Source organism: Schistocerca gregaria, chromosome 9 (genome assembly GCF_023897955.1).
Source record: "Schistocerca gregaria isolate iqSchGreg1 chromosome 9, iqSchGreg1.2, whole genome shotgun sequence".
NCBI classification, from domain to species: domain Eukaryota; kingdom Metazoa; phylum Arthropoda; class Insecta; order Orthoptera; family Acrididae; genus Schistocerca; species Schistocerca gregaria.
Genome location: NC_064928.1, coordinates 248,845,189 through 248,862,529, shown reverse-complemented (window position 1 = coordinate 248,862,529; position 17,341 = coordinate 248,845,189). Strand labels below are relative to the sequence as shown.

General features: G+C 46.5%; 1 protein-coding gene across 2 annotated transcripts in view; it reads right to left on the bottom strand.

The window, feature by feature from the left end:
* LOC126292225 (transmembrane protein 151B-like) overlaps positions 1–17,341 on the bottom strand; it is a 770,743-nt gene that overhangs the window by 200,648 nt on the left and 552,754 nt on the right. For both annotated transcript variants that reach the window (XM_049986097.1, XM_049986098.1), the window contains exon 6: positions 17,060–17,325. In XM_049986097.1, coding sequence (XP_049842054.1) covers positions 17,060–17,325 — 266 coding nt within the window. The remainder of the gene's footprint in view (positions 1–17,059; positions 17,326–17,341) is intronic.

Genomic DNA, 17,341 nt, shown 5'->3' with positions numbered 1-17,341 from the left:
ATAAGAGTGGAGCAATTAGCGCCAGTATGAGGATGGGAAGCAGGTTTGAAGCTGTAGCAGTCGTGATCTTTGAGACGGGAAGCGGTGAGTTGCTGTTAGTGAAGGCGGCAAAGGTGCCATTATCAACACCTCACTCAGTTTGAACGGGGTCGTGTAGTAGGGCTAAGCGAAGCTGGATGGCCGGCCGGAGTGGCCGTGCCGTTCTGGGCGCTACAGTCTGGAGCCGAGCGACCGCTATGATCGCAGGTTCGAATCCTGCCTAGGGCATGGATGTGTGTGATGTCCTTAGGTTAGTTAGGTTTAACTAGTTCTAAGTTCTAGGGGACTGATGACCTCAGAAGTTAAGTCGCATGGTGCCCAGAGCCATTTGAACCGTTTTTGAAGCTGGATGTTCCTTGACATTGGCGAAAGAGGTGGCAGGAATGTAGCCACTGTACGTGACTGCTGGCAGCGGAGAATGTACATACGGCCGCAAGAAGACAGTGCTCTGGACGGCCTCGTAGCATAGCCGAGAGGGAAGACCATCGTGTTCGGCATGTGGCTCTGGCACATAGCACTGCGTCTGTAGCAGAAATCTGAGCTGCAGTTGACTCCACAGTGACACAAAGAACACTAAAAAATCGGTTTCTTCAAGGGCAGCTCAGATTCAGACGCCTCGTAGCGTGCGTTCCACTGGCTCCGAACCACCGCCATTTGCAACTTCAGTGGTGTAAAGCGAGAGCTGACTGGAGTGTAGGGTGGAAGTCTGTTATGTCTGTTATGTTTCCACAGTGACACAAAGAACACTAAAAAATCGATTTCTTCAAGGGCAGCTCAGATTCAGACGCCTCGTAGCGTGCGTTCCACTGGCTCCAAACCACCGCCATTTGCAACTTCAGTGGTGTAAAGCGAGAGCTGATTGGAGTGTAGGGTGGACGTCTGTTATGTCTGTTATGTTTCCACAGTGACACAAAGAACACAAAAAAATCGATTTCTTCAAGGGCAGCTCAGATTCAGACGCCTCGTAGCGTGCGTTGCACTGGCTCCAAACCACCGCCATTTGCAACTTCAGTGGTGTAAAGCGAGAGCTGACTGGAGTGTAGGGTGGACGTCTGTTATGTCTGTTCTGTTTCCACAGTGACACAAAGAACACAAAAAAATCGATTTCTTCAAGGGCAGCTCAGATTCAGACGCCTCGTAGCGTGCGTTGCACTGGCTCCAAACCACCGCCATTTGCAACTTCAGTGGTGTAAAGCGAGAGCTGACTGGAGTGTAGGGTGGACGTCTGTTATGTCTGTTATGTTTCCACAGTGACACAAAGAACACAAAAAAATCGATTTCTTCAAGGGCAGCTCAGATTCAGACGCCTCGTAGCGTGCGTTCCACTGGCTCCAAACCACCGCCATTTGCAACTTCAGTGGTGTAAAGCGAGAGCTGACTGGAGTGTAGGGTGGACGTCTGTTATGTCTGTTATGTTTCCACAGTGACACAAAGAACACAAAAAAATCGATTTCTTCAAGGGCAGCTCAGATTCAGACGCCTCGTAGCGTGCGTTCCACTGGCTCCAAACCACCGCCATTTGCAACTTCAGTGGTGTAAAGCGAGAGCTGACTGGAGTGTAGGGTGGACGTCTGTTATGTCTGTTATGTTTCCACAGTGACACAAAGAACACAAAAAAATCGATTTCTTCAAGGGCAGCTCAGATTCAGACGCCTCGTAGCGTGCGTTCCACTGGCTCCAAACCACCGCCATTTGCAACTTCAGTGGTGTAAAGCGAGAGCTGACTGGAGTGTAGGGTGGACGTCTGTTATGTTTTCTGATCGAAGCTGGTTCTGCCTCGGTGCTAATGATGGTTGTGTGTTGATGAGTGTTCTGCGTGCTAGACACACTGGGACTTTTACATTTTCATTACCCTTTATGTGGTGAATTACCGTCCATTGTATGTATATACTTTGTCTCTCCATTTTCGTACTGCGACGTCGACATATATACCTGAGGTGTCGTTGTCGGTTCTGAGTTGCTATCGATTCTGATGACAACAAACCTATCGCTGGACTGTTCACAGTAACTCACTCTGTACCGTGACTTACTGTTCATAGCAAATCCTCCTCCGTTGTACCATTCTCTGCTACTGGTCTACATCGACATCCATACTCCGCAAGCCACCTGACGTGTGTGTGTGTGTGTGTGTGTGTGTGTGTGAGTGTGTATGTGAGTGTGTATGTGTGTGAGTGTGTATGTGTGAGTGTTGATATTAATGCTGTACTCATCTGTTCAGAAATCTTTATCTTCCTCGCATGTCACTTCTCTGAGCCTCACTGTATCTAGATGGAACCTTTGCACTCGGCTCTTCAGATTTTCTAGCTTTCCTGCCACGTTGAGACTTCCGACATTCTACGCCCCGACTCGTAAGACGTTATCCTCTCGTCGGTTATTGAATCCTTTCCCTCACGGTCTCCTCCCCCTTGGCAGTCACCTCCCAGAGATGCCAATGGAGGACTAGTCCGGAATCTTTTGCCAGTGGAGAGAGATCAACGTCACACTTTTTCAATTACAGACCACATGTTTTGTTTGTAGATGTCATGTTTCAAATACATATTTAGTTACTGTCACCCTCAGGACACTCCGTGCCTCTTCTCCTCTGTCCCTACAACGCTGCATGTGAATTCCCCATTCATGGGAGCACTGCTTGACGTCTTCCTTTGTGAACTTCTTGATGACATGTGCCACTTTCTCTTTTACTCCTTCAACGCACTGAAATCTTGCTCCTTATTACGGATTTGACTTTGGGGAACAGATCATTCACATAGTGTTAGACCAGGTGTGTAATGTGTGTGGCCAATACTAAAATTCTTCGCTTAAAACCTCTTAACACACAATTGCGGTATGAGCCGGTGTGTTGTCTTGATGCGGAACCCATGACTTGGTGCTCCACAGTTCGGACCCTCTTTTTTATTATTTTCTCACGGAGTCTTCGCATTAGCCTGCTGCGGTGGCCAACCGGTTCTAGGCGGTTCATTCCGAAACCGTGCGACTGCTACGGTCGCAGGCTCGAAACCTGCCTCGGGCATGGATGTGTGTGATGTCCTAGTTAGGTTTAAGTAGTTCTAAGTTCTAGGGGACTGATGACCTCAAAAGTTAAGTCACACACTGCTCAAAGCCATTTGAACCATTTGTCTTAGCACATTACACACACAATAGACTGTGTAATCAGTAAGTGTAAACATTCAGTAGATGCTGTGGCAGTATTAACAGCACACAAATAAACAAGGTATCGCTTAAATAGTACTGAAGTGGGGTAGACTTTACCGTGACTGTTGTTGACATCAAATGAGATAACAAGTTTACCGTTACCAGTCACTGTTTATTTATGTCCAAGACGCGTTTCAAAGGCTTAAACCTACATCATCAGGTGGATTTTTATTTGTCAGTACGACATGTATGTGTTTTCTGTTACCTTTTTTGGGGGGAACTTTTGGCACTGTCTAGCGGAAAAACAAAACTCTCTTTCAGAACATCGTTTTGTGTTTATTTGACTAAAAACTAAATATATATCTAAGGGCAAATATAAATTAAGTACAATAGGATACCTCCAGTGGTCACAGGTCCCTTTCACTGTCGTACACACGTATACTGTCATATTTTGTAAACAAATATGACGTCTGGAAATTATTAGGTGCGAGGATCGTATAACAGAAGAGAAACATTATCCCCAAGTACAAATAATATGCATCGCAACAACATTATTATAGAATAACTTTTAAAGGACTTTGGAGATATACAGGTGCTGAAGTAAATATTTCAGGTGGTATCTAAATCCAATTTCGTCAAGTTGATACAGCTTAAAATTCCTACTCGTTTATATAATCAGGTGATATGTTGCAACCTTTAAGCACAATAATTATGTTGGCTACAGTGATAAAATTATACGAAAATAACAGTTTTGGTTGGGATGCAGAGATCGAAATCAAAGACTGGAGGCAGAGGGATAAGAAGAGAAAGAAAGAAAGAAAGAGAGGGAGACAGAGAGCTTGGAAGGAGTGATTGTATGAGATCAAACTTCCAGTGCAGGGGGTTCTTAAGATTATATCTGAGACATGTAACTACTGCATAAAAGGTGGCGTAATTCATTGGTTAATGCATTAAAATATGCAGATAGATGCACAATTTACACCGCTAGCTGATGTACTTATAGCTTCAAGCAGACAGGGGGAACAAGCTGTTGGTGTGATGGTATATTTCTGAATGAGGTCCATCCGTTCGTGGTAACATAACTAAATATTTATGGTAAATATTAAGGTGTGTGTGTGTGTTGTGTGTGTGTGTGTGTGTGTGTGTGTGTGTGTGTGTGTGTGGTTTTTACTAATAAGTAGATTGCCATTTGTCTAAGATCATAACCATTACAGTGCCATTTCTTCAAGCACAGAAGGGGATATAATCATCATCATTGGAAGACGTCGAGTGAGAGAGAGAGAGCGAGAGAGGGGGGGGGGGGGGAGACAGACGAGAGAGGGAGAGAGACAGAGACAGACGAGAGAGGGAGAGAGAAGACAGAGACAGACGAGAGAGGGAGAGAGAAGACAGAGACAGACGAGAGAGGGAGAGAGAAGACAGAGACAGACGAGAGAGGGAGAGAGACAGAGACAGACGAGAGAGGGAGAGAGAAGACAGAGACAGACGAGAGAGGGAGAGAGACAGAGACAGACGAGAGAGGGAGAGAGACAGAGACAGACGAGAGAGGGAGAGAGACAGAGACAGACGAGAGAGGGAGAGAGACAGAGACAGACGAGAGAGGGAGAGAGACGGAGACAGACGAGAGAGGGAGAGAGACGGAGACAGACGGATAAGAGAGGGAGAGAGACGGAGACAGACGGATAAGAGAGGGAGAGAGACGGAGACAGACGGATAAGAGAGGGAGAGAGACGGAGACGGACGGATAAGAGAGGTAGAGAGACGGAGACGGACGGATAAGAGAGGTAGAGAGACGGAGACAGACGGATAAGAGAGGTAGAGAGACGGAGACAGACGGATAAGAGAGGGAGAGAGACGGAGACAGACGGATAAGAGAGGGAGAGAGACGGAGACAGACGGATAAGAGAGGGAGAGAGACGGAGACAGACGGATAAGAGAGGGAGAGAGACGGAGACAGACGGATAAGAGAGGGAGAGAGATAGAGACAGAAGGATAAGAGAGGGAGAGAGATAGAGATAGACGGATAAGAGAGGGAGAGAGATAGAGATAGACAGACGAGAGAGAGAGAGAGAGAGAGAGAGAGAGATGAGAGAGAGAGAGAGATGAGAGATGAGAGAGAGAGAGAGAGAGAGGGGCAGACTAGGCAGAGAGAGACAGAATCATTATGCGAGACGTACCTGACGTTGTACATTTCTAACTTCACAACCCACGAGTATTGTTAATCTCTTGCAACCTTCTACCGGGGCTCATCTTTCAAAGTGATGGATATGTTTTTACATTTTCTCACTTGTCGCTCATTGTAGGTGGTAAAAAAAATTGTTATCTTGGCTTAATGCCGGCTGAATGACTCTCCCGCAGTGTCACATTTTCTTTGTTACGAATAATGTTTAAACATTTTGTAAACTTTAACCTCTAGCATTTCAGTGGGTGTTAGTCTGGCGGTGAAAGTTACAATGGAGAGTGTTATTAAGTTCCGGACGGGGGCCCATTCAGAGCCAAAAAGTGTGCCCACGTTCAAAGTGTTTTCCTGGTTCTGAGCACAATTGGATTTAACTTCTGAGGTCATCAGTCCTTTAGAACTTAGACTTATTTAAACCTAATAACCCAAGGACATCACACACATCCATGCTCAAGGCAGGATTCGAACTTGCGACCGTAGCGGTTGCGCGATTCCAAACTGTAGCGCGTAGAACCGCTCGGCCACCCCGGACGGCAAAGTGTTTTCGTGATTTTTCGTTAGATCTACAATTGATTTGAATCACTGAATTTGTCTCATTGGGTCTGGTATTATGGGGGCAAAAATTACCATTGCTCCATTTAGAAAAAGAAAAGGTTACTTGGTAAAAACTTTCTAAAGCCAAGATCGCATAAATATTTCTTTATTTATAAATAATCAGTTTGACGGACTTTGATATCATATTCAGGTCTTCAAAATTTTATGTTATAAATTGGGTTCGTTTTGTGTTCGATCTCACCCCGTCATGTAGATAACATATAGCACATAATGTGAAGGTTTGTCATAAATAAAACGTTTGAAATCAAGAAGCATCATGTGCGCATGGCCATGTGCGATCTTGGCTTCAGTAAGTTTTTACCAAGTAAACGAGATCGCTGCTTCTAATTTCTCAGCATCAGGAAATTCAATGAGAAAAAGGTTACATTAGGTAAGCTTTGCGTCTGGCCCAAGCCGCGTGTGTGAGAGAACGTAGCGGGAGGTGATTTAGTACCGTGGAGGGATGTCGGTGAGCGAGAGATATAGAGACGACGAGGCGCGCAAACACGTGTGGCTCCGCCTTTCCTGTCAACAGCCCGGAGATGTCGCCGGCCAGGCCGACATTCAGTGCCAAACACACACACACACACACACACACACACACACACACACACGATTGCCGGCCACGGCTGCCACACAGTGAAAATGGAGCCCGTGTTTGCAGAGCCGGCAGTGGCGCGAGTGCTTTGGGAGCCTGGCTGGCCGGCTGCAGGCTGGAGGGAGGGAGGGGAGGGGACGACGCAGACACTTGCCGGGAGGATCCGTGCGGCTACCACAGCGGCACGGCCACGCCCACCAAGCTGCGTCTCCGCGAGTACACTCACCTCGCACTGCTGCACTTGCACTGAGGAAAGTTTTTATCGGCTCAAAATGTTCATTATGGAGTCTAATTTTAATTCATTTTATGTGTGTCATAAATGTTAAAATATGTTGTCATGGGAGCAGGGAGTTGGGGTCCAAAATACACTGGAGTCCAGAATTAAAGGAACAAACCACTATTTCCCCGTCTTGTGTCTAAGCACCGATGTTGCTGTTGTGGTCTTCAGTCATGAGACTGGTTTGATGCAGCTCTCCATGCTACTCTATCCTGTGCAAGCTTCTTCATCTCCCAGTACCTTCTGAATCTGCTTACTGTATTCATGTCTTGGTCTCCCTCTACGATTTTTACCCTCCACGCTGCCCTCCAATTCTAAATTGGTGATCCCTGATGCCTCAGATCCCTTCTTATAGTCACGTAGTGCCACAAACTCCTCTTCTCCCCAATTCTATTCAATACCTCCTCATTAGTTATGTGATCTACCTATCTAATCTTCAGCGTTCTTCTGTAGCACCACATTTCGAAAGCTTCTATTCTCTTCTTGTCCAAACTATTTATCGTCCACGTTTCACTTCCATACATGGCTACACTCCATACAAATACTTTCAGAAACGACTTCCTGACACTTAAATCCATACTCGATGTTAACAAACTTCTATTCTTCAGAAACGCTTTCGTTGCCATTGCCAGTCTGCATTTTATATCCTCTATACTTGGACCATCATCAGTTATTTTGCTCCCCAAATAGCAAAACTCGTTTACTACTTTAAGCGTCTCATTGACTAATGTAATTCCCGCAGCATCACCCGATTTAATTCGACTACGTTCCATTATCCTCTTTTTGCTTTTGTTGATGTTCATCTTATATCTTCCTTTCAAGACACTGCCCATTCCGTTCAACTGCTCTTCCAAGTCCTTTGCAGTCTCTGACAGAATTACAATGTCATCGGCGAACCTCAAAGTTTTTACTTCTTCTCGATGAATTTTAGTACCCACTCCGAATTTTTCTTTTGTTTCCTTTACTGCTTGCTCAATATACCGATTGAATAACATCGGGGATGGGCTACAAACCTGTCTCACTCTCTTCCCAACCACTGCTTCCCTTTCACGTCCCTCGATTCTTATAACTCCCATCTGCTTTCTGTAAAATTTGTAAATAGCCTTTCGCTCCCTGTATTTTACCCCTGCCACCTTCAGAATTTGAAAGAGAGTATTCCAGTCAACATTGTCAAAAGCTTTCTCTAAGTCTACAAATGCTAGAAACGTAGGTTTTCCTTTCCTTAATCTTACCGATATAATCTTATAAACTCTCAAACAGATGTCTGTACGATAGTGTTTTAGACGAAAGTTGGCATTCCGGTCAACGGACAACCACGCCGGAGATGACGTCAGGGCACCCACCAAACGGGATAGTATTTGTCCGGTTGTCTCACATCCACATTCGCTGTGTACACAGTCCCAGACTGCGCAATATGTCACAGACTATGCGCGTACCAGACTCTCTGCAGTGAGGGGCGTAGAAAGAACGGAAGCAGCACAGTTACAAACTGATGTGGCCCGATGGCTTAAACTGAATCGTTCTGTAGTTTCTCGGATGTGGCGACAGTTTATAGAGACAGAAACTGTATCCCAAAGACCAGGGCAGGGCTGACCAAGTGTGACAACAGAAAGAGAGGACCGTTATCCGGCTGTAAGGGCACGACGGTACCGCCTTAGTACTGCACGGCTACTGGCATCTCACCACGCAATATCCACTGGACGTGATATAGCGAGGCAAAATGTTTCGGCAGCGTGGCTTTTACTGTAGGAGACCTGCTGTATGTCTACCTCTGGCGCGTCTTCACTGAAGCGGACGTCTAGAGCGGAGCCAATGCCACCTCAGTGGCCGAAATGTGGGCCAATGTTATTTCCACAGATGAGAAACGATTTGGTCTGGAAAGTGAATCTCGACCGATTCGCATCTGGAGGGAACGTGGAACACGATTTCGGAACCCAAACACTGTGTAAAGAGACAGATATCGAGGAAGATCCCTAATGGTGTGAGCAGCGATTATGTTCACAAGACCTCTTCATGAAATTGTACGGGTGAATCGGAAAGGTTCAACGGCTGTCCGGTACCGTGACGATGTCGTGGAACCTAATGTACGATTTTTGCGAAGTGTATTGCACCCAGACTTCGTACAGATGGACGATAATGCTAGACTTCACAGAGCATGAGTGGTTGATGTTTGTTGGAAATGGAGGATACTGCACGCGTGACATGGCCTCCTCGCTCTGCCGGTTTAAATCCCACAGAGCTGCAAGGGATAACGGGTTGCATGACGTCAGCAGCCACCAACCACTCCCCACTACTTGCGAACAGCTCTGCAGGAAGAGTGGCCGCTGCTGCCTCAGCATGAGGCTGATGACGTCACTCACAGCACGCCACGTCGTTGTCGGGCCTCTACTGCTGCTTCACAGTTCTCTGTTATTCCAATCTCGTGTAGCGCGCGGGAAGAATGGACACCTATATCTTTCCGTACGAGCTCTGATTACCCTTATTTTATCTTGGTGATCGTTCCTCCCTATGTAAGTCGGTGTCAACATAATATTTTCGCATTCGGAAAACAAAGTTGGTGATTGGAATTTCGTGAGAAGATGCCTTCGCGGGGAAAAACGCCTTGCTTTAAATGATGTCCAACTCAAATCCTGTATCATTTCAGTGACACTCTCTCTCATATTTCGTAATAATACAAAAAGTGCTGCCTTTCTTTGAGCTTTTTCGATGTGCTCAGTCAGTCCTATCTGGTAAGTATCCCACACCGCGCAACAGTATTCTAAAAGAGGACGGACAAGCGTAGTGTTCCGGTCGGAGTGGCCGTGCGGTTCTAGGCGCTACAGTCTGGAGCCGAGCGACCGCTACGGTCGCAGGTTCGAATCCTGCCTCGGGCAGGGATGTGTGTGATGTCCTTAGGTTAGTTAGCTTTAATTAGTTCTGATGACCCCAGAAGTTAAGTCGCATAGTGCTCAGAGCGAAGCGTAGTATAGGCACTCTCCTTAGTAGGTCTGTGACATTTTCTAAGTGTCCTGCCAATAAAATGCAGCCTTTGGTTAGCCTTCCGCACAACATTTTCTACGTGTTCCTTCCAATTTAATTTGTTCGTAATTGTAATACCTAGGTATTTAGTTGAATTTTCGGCTATTAGATTCGACTGATTTACAGTGTAATCAAAGTTTATTTCTTTTAGCACTCATGTGAATGACCTCACCTCGTTCCGCAATTTGTTTTGAACTTCTGATGACTTTATTAGTCGATAAACGACAGCGGCATCTGCAAATAACCGAAGACGGCTGCTCTGATTGCCTCCCAAATCGTTCATTTAGATAAGAAACAGAAAGGGCCTATAACACTACCTTGGGGAATGCCAGAAATCACTTCTGTTTTACTGGAAGACTTGCCGTCAATTATTAACAACTGTGACCTCTCTGACCGGAAGTCACACATCCAGTCACATAACTGTGACGATATTCCATAAGCACGCAATTTCAATACGAGCCGCTTCTGTGGCACAGTCTCAAAAGCCATGTGAATAAAGAGGTAGTCGTGTTTCACAGTAACTAAACCCATGTTGACTGCGTGTCAATAGGCCGTTCTCTTCGAGGTAGTTCATAATGTTCGAACACAATATATGTTCCAAAATCCTGCTGCATATCGACGTTAATTAGTGGATTACTCCTACTACCTTTCTTTAATATTAGTGTGACCTGTGCAACCTTCCAGTCTTTGGGTACGGTTCTTTCGTCGAGCGGATGGTTGTATATGATTGTTAAGCATGTAGCTAATGCATCAGCATACTCCGAAAGGAACCTAATTGGTATACGGTCTGGACCAGAAGAATTGCTTTTATTAAGTAATTTAAGTTGCTTCACTACTCCGAGGATATTTTCTTTTAGGTTACTCATGTTGGCAGCTGTTCTCGATTCGAATTCTGGAATATTTACTTCGTCTTCTTTTGTGAAGACATTTCGGAAGGCTGTGTTTAGTAATTTTGCTTTGGCAGCACTGTCTTCGATGGTATCTCCATTGCTATTGCGCAGAGAATGCATTGATTGTTTCTTGCAGCTAACGTATTACACGTACGACCAGAATCGCTTTGGATTTTCTGCCAGGTTTCGAGAGAAAGTTTCGTTGTGGAAACTATTGTAGGCATATCGCATTGAAGTCCGCGCTAAATTTCGAGCTTCTGTAAAAGATCGCCAATCTTGGTGATTTTGCGTCTGTTTAAATTTTGCATGTTTGTTTCGTTGTTTCTGCAACAGTGTTCTAACCAGTTTTGTGTACCAAGGAGGATCAGCTCCGTCGTTTGTTAATTTATTTGGTATAAATCTCCCAATTGCTGCCGATACTATTTCTTTGAAACTAAGCCACATCTGGTCTACACTTATATTATTAATTTGGAATGAGTGGAGATTCTCTCAGGACGGCGTCAAGTGAATTTTTATCTGTTTTTTTTTTTAATACGTACATTTTTCGTTTATTTTTCGAGAATTTGGGGATTACGATATTCAGTCTTGCTACGACAGCCCTGTGTTCACTAATCCCTGCATCGGTTTTGATGCTCGTCAATAACTCAGGATTATTTGTTGCTAAGAGGTCACGTGTGTTTTCATAACCGCATACTATTCGCTTGGGCTCATGAACCAACTGCTCGAAATAATTTTCAGAGAATGCGTTTAGCACAATTTCGGATGAAATTTTATGCGTACCTCCGGTATTAAACATCTATTTTCACCAATAAATCAAGGGTAAATTAAAGCCACTACCAACTATTATCGTATGCGTCGGGTACGTGTTTGAAATCAAACTCATGTTTTCTTTGAAACTTTCAGCAACTGTATCATCTTAAGGTGGAGGTCTGTAAAAGGATTCAATTATTATTTTATACTGGCTGCCAACAATGACCTCAGCCCATACTAACTCACAGGAAGTAACTACTTCAATTTCGCGACAAGACATACTACTTCTGAGAGTAATAAACACGCCGCCGCCAACGGTGTTTAGCCTATCATCTCGGAACACTGTTAGGTTCTTCGCAAAAAATTCAGCTGAGATTATATCCGGGTTTAGCCATCTTTCAGTGGCTATAACGATTTGAGCATCAGTGTGCTTTCCATTAGCTGTTGGAGCTCTGTTACTTTCCCATCTTAGCTACGACAATTTACAACTGTTATACCATTTGTGACTGAAGCCCTTCTTGTGTTTCCCCGAGACCCTCTAACCTAAAAAACGGCCCAGTCCACGCCACACAGTCCCTGCTACCCGTGTAGGCGCCTCCTGCGTATAGTGGACACCTGATCTATTCAGCGGAACCAGAAACCCAACCACCCTTCGGCGCAAGTCGAGGAATCTGCAGCCTACACGGTCACAGAACCGTCCCAGCCTCTGATTCAGACCCTCCACTCTGCTCTGTACCAGAGGTCCGCAATCGGTCCTGTCGACTACGCTGCAAATGGTCAGCTCTGCTTTCATCTCGCAAGCAAGACTGGCAGCCTTTACCACTTCTGTTAGGCGCTCGAATCCAGAGAGAATCTCTTCTGATCCAAAGTGACACACGTCATTGGTACCGACGTGAGCCACCACCTGCAGTTGGCTGAAACTAATCACAGAACCCACTAGTCTTTCCACCCAGGTTAGAACCCCGCAGGATAACAGCCTTTACAGAAATTCAGAAATCTATAATGAATACAGAAAGATGCCTCTTTTCTGTTGCAGCACGGTTCAAGCTCTGCCAATATCCTGTCCAACAGTTCAGTAACGTAGAACGTGTATGTGGCGTGTTCTCCTTTTACATAAGCAACATTACATGGAGTTCACTGGCACAGACAGTGCAGGTGTATGATAGACACTGGAAACAACAACATTTCATCAGTTTAGCAAACAATATGCAAGCAGCTCTAATGACAGCAGTAGCGCCAGACTGCTACAAAAACTATCGTTGTAACACCACTCCATTACTCTGGCGCCTTGCAACGATCCCCGTAGTGGACGTTTTAACACACCACGGACACATCGAAAAGGACAGACCGCTCTTAAATTCAGCACCTTACCCACGAACCACAAGTAGTTCTCGGCATTTCGCAGGAGACAGACTGTGCCAACAGAGATCAACAGTACCAAGAGGCTTTGGAGTAGCTTCTCAGGTGAGACACAGTACGACCATAACTTACTGCAGACGTCGGCTTCGTAAGCGCTTAAACTGCTGCAAGATGCAGCCATCACGTTTTCTAATCAAGCACTGACATTGTTCAAGCTGGGACGCGACCACACCATCCTCTCGGCCCACCTGCCACGCTTCCGGCTCGCGACCGACCACCGTCCCTGAGGACCTTCCAGAGCTTCCCAGCCCGAAGGCAGGACATTCTTCCTCGATTGTACAGTAGCTGAGTGCCGGCATGGTACGATGTTAAATCCGCGCTTTGTTGCATATGGGTCAGGGGCATCCGAGAGCTCTACTGCAACTGATGTAATACTTCAGTAGTTCCCGACAGAATACGCGTCCTGTTAGCTTCCGATAGTATCACCCAGGGCATCCGTATCAACTAAAATGCTATTCTCAACTATTTTAACATCATCCCTTTATGGTAACCAGTTTGAAAACACGTGCTTATCTCGTATCTGCTTAACTCGTCATCTCGCTTATTTTCTACACGAAGTAAAACGTGAGTGCTTGAAAATGACAGATAAATGTATTTATACGAATAGAAAAGGTGTGTTAAGTGCAAAAAACGCATCGTTTGGCAAGCGGAAGCCTGTCGGTCGATATAATTTCGTCAGAGTGACTGTGTTTCGACATCGGCGAAAGAAAAGCCAACTGTTCAGTGCTGACAATGCCGATCAAAGGTTTCTGCAGTCTCAGCCTTAAACCGATCAAAGGTTTCTTCAGTCTCAAATTTAAAAAAATACCGCTTGAAACTTTAAACACTTCTTTTTTTTTTAAAAAAAAAAAAAAGGATTTCTGAAGTTGCGAGAACTGCTACTCAAAGCATCCGGACACCTGGCTGGAAATGGCTGAGAATGATTTACAAGTTGGTGGCACCCTCCATGGGTACTGCTGGAATTCAATATGGTGTTGGTCCACCCTTAGCCTCGATGACAGCTTCCACTCTCGCAGGCATACGTTCAGTCAGATGCTGGAAGGTTTCTTGGGGAATGACAGCCCATTCTTCTCGGAGTGCTGAACTGAGAACAGGTATAGATATCGGTGGGTGAGGCCTGGCACGAAGTCGGCGTTCCAAAATATCCCAAAGGTGTTCTACAGGATTCAGGTCAGGACTCTGTGCAGGCCAGTCCATTACAGGCATGTTATTGTTGTGTAACAGCTCCGCCACAGGCCGTGCATTATGAACAGGTGCTCCATCTGGTTGAAAGATGCAATCTCCATCCCCGAATTGCTGTTCAACAGTGGGAAGCAACAAGATGCTTAAAACATCAGTGTAGGCTTGTGCTGTGATAGTCCCACGCAAAGCGAACGACGAGGGATGCAAGCCCCCCCCCCCCCCCCCCCCCCCCCTCCCATGAAAAACATGACCACACGATAACAGGAGCGCCTCCGAATTTACGAATTTACTGATGGCACTACACACACTAGCAGATCACTTTCACTGGTAATTCGCCATAGCCACACCCTGCCATTGGATCGCCACATTATGTACCGTAATTCGTCACTCCACACAACGTACTTTCCACTGTTCAATCGCTCAACGTTTACGCTCCTTACACCAAGCGAGACGTCGTTAGGCATTTACGGCCGTGATGTGTGGCTTATGAGCAGTCGCTCGACCATGAAATCCAAGTTTTATCACCTCCCGCCCAGCTGTCATTGTACTTGCAGTGGATTCTGATGCAGTTTGGAATTCATGTCTGATGGTCTGCGTAGATGTCTGCCTATTACATATTACGACCGTCTTCAACTGTCGGCAGTCTCTGTCAGTCAACACAAGAGGTCGGCCTGTACGCTAATGTGCTGTACGTGTCCCTTCGGTTTTCCACTCCATTATCACATCGGAAGTAGTAGACCTAGGGATGTTTAGGAGTGTGGAAACTTCACGTACAGACGTGTGACATAAATGACACCCAATCAGCTGACCACGTTCGAAGCCCGTGAGTTCTGCGGAGCGCCCCATTCTGCTCTCTCACGGTGTGTAATGACTACTGAGGTCGCTGATATGGAGTACCTGGCAGTAGGTGGCAGCACAACGCACCTATTATGAAGAACGTATGTTTCTAAGAGTGTCCGGATACTTTTGATGACATAGTGTATATACGTGCAATTGCAATATACCTCTATGTGAGCAGGCCGAAGTGGCCGAGCGGTTCTAGGCGCTACAGTCTGGAACCGAGCGCTCGCTACGGTCTGGAACCGAGCGCTCGCTACGGTCGCAGGTTCGAATCCTGCCTCGGGCATGGATGTGTGTGATGTCCTTAGGTTAGTTAGGCTTAAGTAGTTCTAAGTTCTAGGGGACTGATGACCTCAGATGTTAAGTCCCATAGTGCTCAGAGCCATTTGAACCATTTGAACCTCTATGTGACGTGTGAGTCGGCGTTTTTCTACTGAAGTACATAGGGCTTTTCGATATATGTTTTACTTTAGATTTTCGGTGCACATTCTAATTTTTTGTCGAAAAAATTTACTTATTTCAGGGTGCCGCCATTTTGTGAAAACCATTTTTTAAAATATGGATTTCAATTACATTAAACAATGCCATTGCTTTCAAAGCAGATTTTGATATTATGTTCTTGTTTCAAAATTGTGGCTTTCAGAGCTGGCATGAAATGCCCTTGCACTCATCCTCTGGGTGCCAATTTCTTAGTTAAAAAGGCACAGTACAATGTTAAGGGGTACAGTAAAGGTCTAAAGTCGGTTTCCTGATTTGTTGTTGTTTTATTGAAAAGGATAATGAATATCGTTTCAGAATTGATCGTCAGCCTCGCCTACGCTTTTATGACGACTTGGGTCACATTTGCAACGCAGTTCGTCAGCGATTTTGACTGTTATGGATTCGTAGATATAGATTGTTAGCTTTCCAGATATACTCTCTAAGAAAAAAGGGAAAAAAGAGAGACAAAGCACTGGGAAGGAATGATCAGAATTGGACGGAAATCGGTAGTTGTCATGCACATGCGCAGAAAAAGAAATGATTGAAATTTCAGAAAAAACTAAATGATTTTTCGAGAGAAACAGCGTCACGAATTCATCAAGCCAGTAATGCGATTTTCCCTCTCTGCCACTTACGGAAGCACTTGTAGGACGTGGCATTCATAAACTTGTTGGATTTCATCGTTAGGGACATCGTGCCAAATTCTGTCGAATTACCGCTTTAGATGATGCAATAACGTGCCGGTTGCATGGCCTTACCCATAGTGCTACAAAGGTGGATAGATTCGGCAACTTCGCTGGCCAAGATACAGTTTGAGCAGCAGTAAGTCTCGCCCGTGTGTCAGCAGCCATTATCTTGCAGCAATGCAAGCCCAGGATGGCTTGTCTGGTAGTGCAGCAGACAGCATACTGCTGGCTCGATCCACGCTACCTAGCAGTGGAAGTAGGAGGTGTGGCACTGCAGCAGACAGCACACTCACTACTGGCTGGGCCTAGCCTACCTGGTAGTGGGGTAGGCATTGCAGCACTGCAGCAGGCAGCATTCTACAGTGTAGTAGTGCAGCAGACAGCATACTGCTGGCTCGATCCACGCTACCTAGCAGTGGCAGTAGGAGGTGTGGCACTGCAGCAGACAGCACACTCACCACTGGCTGGGCCTAGCCTACCTGGTAGTGGAGGTAGGCATTGCAGCACTGCAGCAGGCAGCATTCTACAGTGTAGTAGTGCAGCAGACAGCATACTGCTGGCTCGATCCACGCTACCTAGCAGTGGCAGCAAGAGGTGTGGCACTGCAGCAGACAGCACACTCACTACTGGCTGGGCCTAGCCTACCTGGTAGTGGGGTAGGCATTGCAGCACTGCAGCAGGCAGCATTCTACAGTGTAGTAGTGCAGCAGACAGCATACTGCTGGCTCGATCCACGCTACCTAGCAGTGGCAGTAGGAGGTGTGGCACTGCAGCAGACAGCACACTCACCACTGGCTGGGCCTAGCCTACCTGGTAGTGGGGTAGGCATTGCAGCACTGCAGCAGGCAGCATTCTACAGTGTAGTAGTGCAGCAGACAGCATACTGCTGGCTCGATCCACGCTACCTAGCAGTGGCAGTAGGAGGTGTGGCACTGCAGCAGACAGCACACTCACCACTGGCTGGGCCTAGCCTACCTGGTAGTGGAGGTAGGCGGTGCGGCACTGCAGCAGCAGGCGCAGCGGCCAGGACAGCAGCAGCAGCGAGCACACCCAGAAGACGGTGGGGCTGTAGAGCGGCGCGCCGACGCCGGGTGCCACCGTCAGCTGCTCGTCGCGGAAGTGCGCCACGTCCAGCCCCTCGCGCATCTCCAGGTAGTCGTCGACGCGCTCGTACTCGCCGAAGAAGCGCGCCCGCTGCTCCTCGAACTCCGCCGCCGCCTCCACGTTGGCGAACGCGAAGCCTGCACAGCGGCATGA